Here is a 3289-nt window from a genome sequence, read left to right on the forward strand (position 1 = left end):
CGACGCTCTCCATCATGTGCTCACTGAGCTTGTCCACGAAGTTTCCAGAATCTTCCGACATGGTCTCGTTTTCTTCGGACTCAAACTCACCGCCCAGATCGATGGTCTCCTCCTGGTAAAGACGCTGCCCCTTTTCCTCCAGAGGCACCTGCCGGGCGATGCCTTCGGCTTCCCTCTGGGCCGGCGGGGACTCCGCGGCCACACTCTCGCGGCCACCTCCAGCTGGCTCCATAGTGCTGAAACAGACATTTTATCGGCTTTCCTCCCAGATACTGTGAAGCCAACTTCACCTTATTTTTCAGCTGAAGACATCTTTACTAGTCATGTATTCGAATGGTCCAAAATCAAAAACTTCCATTTCTCCCACCTTGATTTTGAATTTTACTTCTGAAATACACACAACATAAACTGGCCCTCTTAGCATTTTCTAAGGGGACACTGCAGCAGTGCCAAGTACATCCACACTCGTGCCATTGATCTCCAGAACTGCTTTCATCTGGCAAACGGAACTTCTATACCCATTAAACGACTTTCCACTGCCGTCTCCCCACAGCCCTGGGCAGCCCCAGTTCAACCTCTGGTCTCTAAGCATGTGACTACCTTCGGGGCCTCATGTAGTGCAGCACTGTAATACCTGTCTTTCTGTCACTGGCTTAGGCTCATCCATGTTGTAGCCTGTGTTAGGACCCTTCCTCGTATGGATAAAGACTATTTCCCTGGATGGACAGGCCACACTTTGGTTACCTATGTACCTGCTGATGGGTACTGGGACTGCTTCGACCTCTCAGCGGCAGTGAGCTCTGCTGTCATGGATGTACAAGTGCCTTTCCAAGTCCAGGCTCTCAATTTTGTTGCTGTTGTTACTGAACACATGTGCTCGCCAGAGAGTGAGAGAGAGGAGGGGAAGTGAGCAATCACCCTCGGGGGGTGGGGCACACCGCAATCCCTTCTCCATTCTCCTCTTGCAATCTCTCCTCCATTCTCCTCTCGCACGCACGTACATGCACCTGGCGTGATTTTCAAGCTGTCAGGTCCAGGAGCCAACAATGGAGTCAGCCAAGTGGGATCCAGCTGCCTTAACCTCCACACCATCTGGTGGCCCTCACTTCTCTTTGGTATATACCCAGAAGGGGAACTGCTGGATCATAAGGTAATTCTATTATTTTTTGGAGCCACAAGACTACTTTTAATAGCAGCTAACCCATTTTTCATCTTACCAAAGGCACTGCAAGTGTCCCACTATCGGACACCCTTACCAGCACTTGCTACTTTGTTTCAATCCATTTTTTACTTTTCCTACTAGCTATTCTAATAGGTGTGAAGTCACCAGCCCCTTAAACACTATTCTTTTAAGACTTAGTTGAAGTCTCTCCTCTGCCATGAAGACCTCCCAAGACAACCCAAACTGGGGTGAGGCGACAAATCTTCTTGTCCCCTCCCCCAGAGTTTACAGTATCGTGTGTTTAATTCTGGGAATTTGGGTCAGAGGGAATGACATGAGCGAAAGTTAATCGGTAAGAAAACAAACGTGCTCCCTGAGCGCTGAGGCTGAGGGTGACCAATAAGCCAGGCTGGGGCTACCGGCCTTACTACCTGCTGCTTGGGCGTCCTCCTCTTCGCACCTCCCTCGAGTGCTGCCCGCACGTCTTCACCTTGCTGACCGCGAAACCGGCCCAGGCCGGCCCTGCATCACAGTGTGCCCCAAATCTCACAGCAGAGGGCTCCACTGGAGGCGGCTCTGCGGGGAGGCCTGCGGGGAGCAGGTGCCGGGTCGCAGCGGCGACCCCCGAGCTCGGCCCAGCCCTCTAGGAAGGCAGCAGGAGACCTCGGGCGAGGGCGGTGGGCACCACCCGAGGCGGTCCTGCACCGTCCGATCCCCCGACTGCGGGCCGATCCTCACCTGCCTCCGCCCACTGGGACAGTAGGAAGGGGTAGCGGCGGCCGCGGGCAGGCTCGGGAAGAAGGCGACCGGAGCCCGGAAGCAGGGAGAAGACCCAGGCTCCGTGCACCTTGTGCGCCTGCGCGTGCCGGCCGGCCTGCTTCCGCGCATGCCCAGTGCAGGCCCTGGCTGTCCCAGCCCCAGTCGGAAAAGCGCCGCACTTCCGGTTCGTCCGCGGTGGGCGGGGCTTGACCCAGGTGGAGCGACGTGGGGGGCCCAGGCCCTCGGAGCAGGGGCGGCCCTTGGAGCGAGGGCAGGCAGGCCTTGTGCCCCGGAATGCGGAGAGGAGCGCCCCGGTCTAGCCTGATCCCGACGCCCAGAGACCGCAGTTCACCAGTGGCAGGAGGGGCGGGTGGAAGGAGATGCTCAGGTTGTGTAATGGCCACTCACCCTAGAAATGAGTTCGGCTAGGCATTGTCTGCTGATCTGTATTCTCCACGCTCCGCCCGTGCGCCTGAGCATTTGCGCGATAGTGACCACAATAATAGCCGTAGCTGGATGGAGTGTGAAGACCCTGCACCCTCAGCTCTGCAGCCTCTGGGAGGCAGAGCAGTTAGATAGCACATACAACTGTCGCAAGGCCTGCGGGCTGCGGGCCTGCACCGAAGGCACTTTGTGAGGGCGTCTGCCCAGACACTGCGTGTCCTGCCTGGGACTGAGGCCGTCCTCGTCATCACTGTAGCTGTCGGACAGTTGCCCCTCGTTTGTCTTTGTCTTCCCAACCCTCCCTGAATGCGGCCGTTTCTTACTTTGGCAGGTGTATTCGTCATGACAACGCTTACTCCTGAACAAGCGTTCTCCTTACAGAGGGTCTCTCTGCCTGTTATTTAGATGTTGACAGGGTTCTGTGTAAGGTCGTCTCTGTCTTTGGAGGACACTGCCCACTGCTGGGGCAGGCACTTCAGGGGGGCTGCATAAGAGGGACAACCTCCGCACACGAGCCTTCACTGGAGGCCTCTGGAGACCCCGTAGCCAACCCCCACGGGCACAAACGCTGGCCCAGTACGGTCAGTGGTACGGTGCCAGCTTTCGTGCACTATTGGCCCAAGGTTGGGGGCGTGGGAAAGCATTAGGCGGGGGCCTCGTTTTGAGACTTGTAGGCTGCGGCCCATGGGCCTCCTGGCTTCCCACCTGACCCCCTGCGGGAATGAGACCGCACGTTATCACCACGGCTGGAGCGAGGACCAGGGGCAGAGCCCGCAAAACCCTTGTGCAGGGCGCAGAAGCCGAGGTCGAGCAACAGCACTACCGACGACAGTGCAGGACCTACTCCGGAGGAAATGTGCATCTGCCCTCTGCCGCAGCTCCGCCCACCTTCGCCTCAGGTGCCGCAGGCCCGCCCCGCCCCAC

At 57.6% G+C, this 3289-nt stretch overlaps 1 protein-coding gene across 1 annotated transcript in view; it reads right to left on the minus strand.

Moving 5' to 3' along the window:
* TRAPPC12 (trafficking protein particle complex subunit 12) overlaps positions 1–2042 on the minus strand; it is a 59674-nt gene extending 57632 nt beyond the window's left edge. Inside the window, 3 exon segments of the mRNA XM_006153524.2 lie at positions 1–236; positions 1594–1750; positions 1901–2042. Coding sequence (XP_006153586.1) covers positions 1–232 — 232 coding nt within the window. The 5' untranslated portion in view covers positions 233–236; positions 1594–1750; positions 1901–2042.
* Between the last annotated feature and the right edge of the window lie 1247 nt (positions 2043–3289).

Source organism: Tupaia chinensis, unplaced genomic scaffold, assembly GCF_000334495.1.
Source record: "Tupaia chinensis unplaced genomic scaffold, TupChi_1.0 Scaffold000377_5, whole genome shotgun sequence".
Lineage (NCBI taxonomy): Eukaryota > Metazoa > Chordata > Mammalia > Scandentia > Tupaiidae > Tupaia > Tupaia belangeri.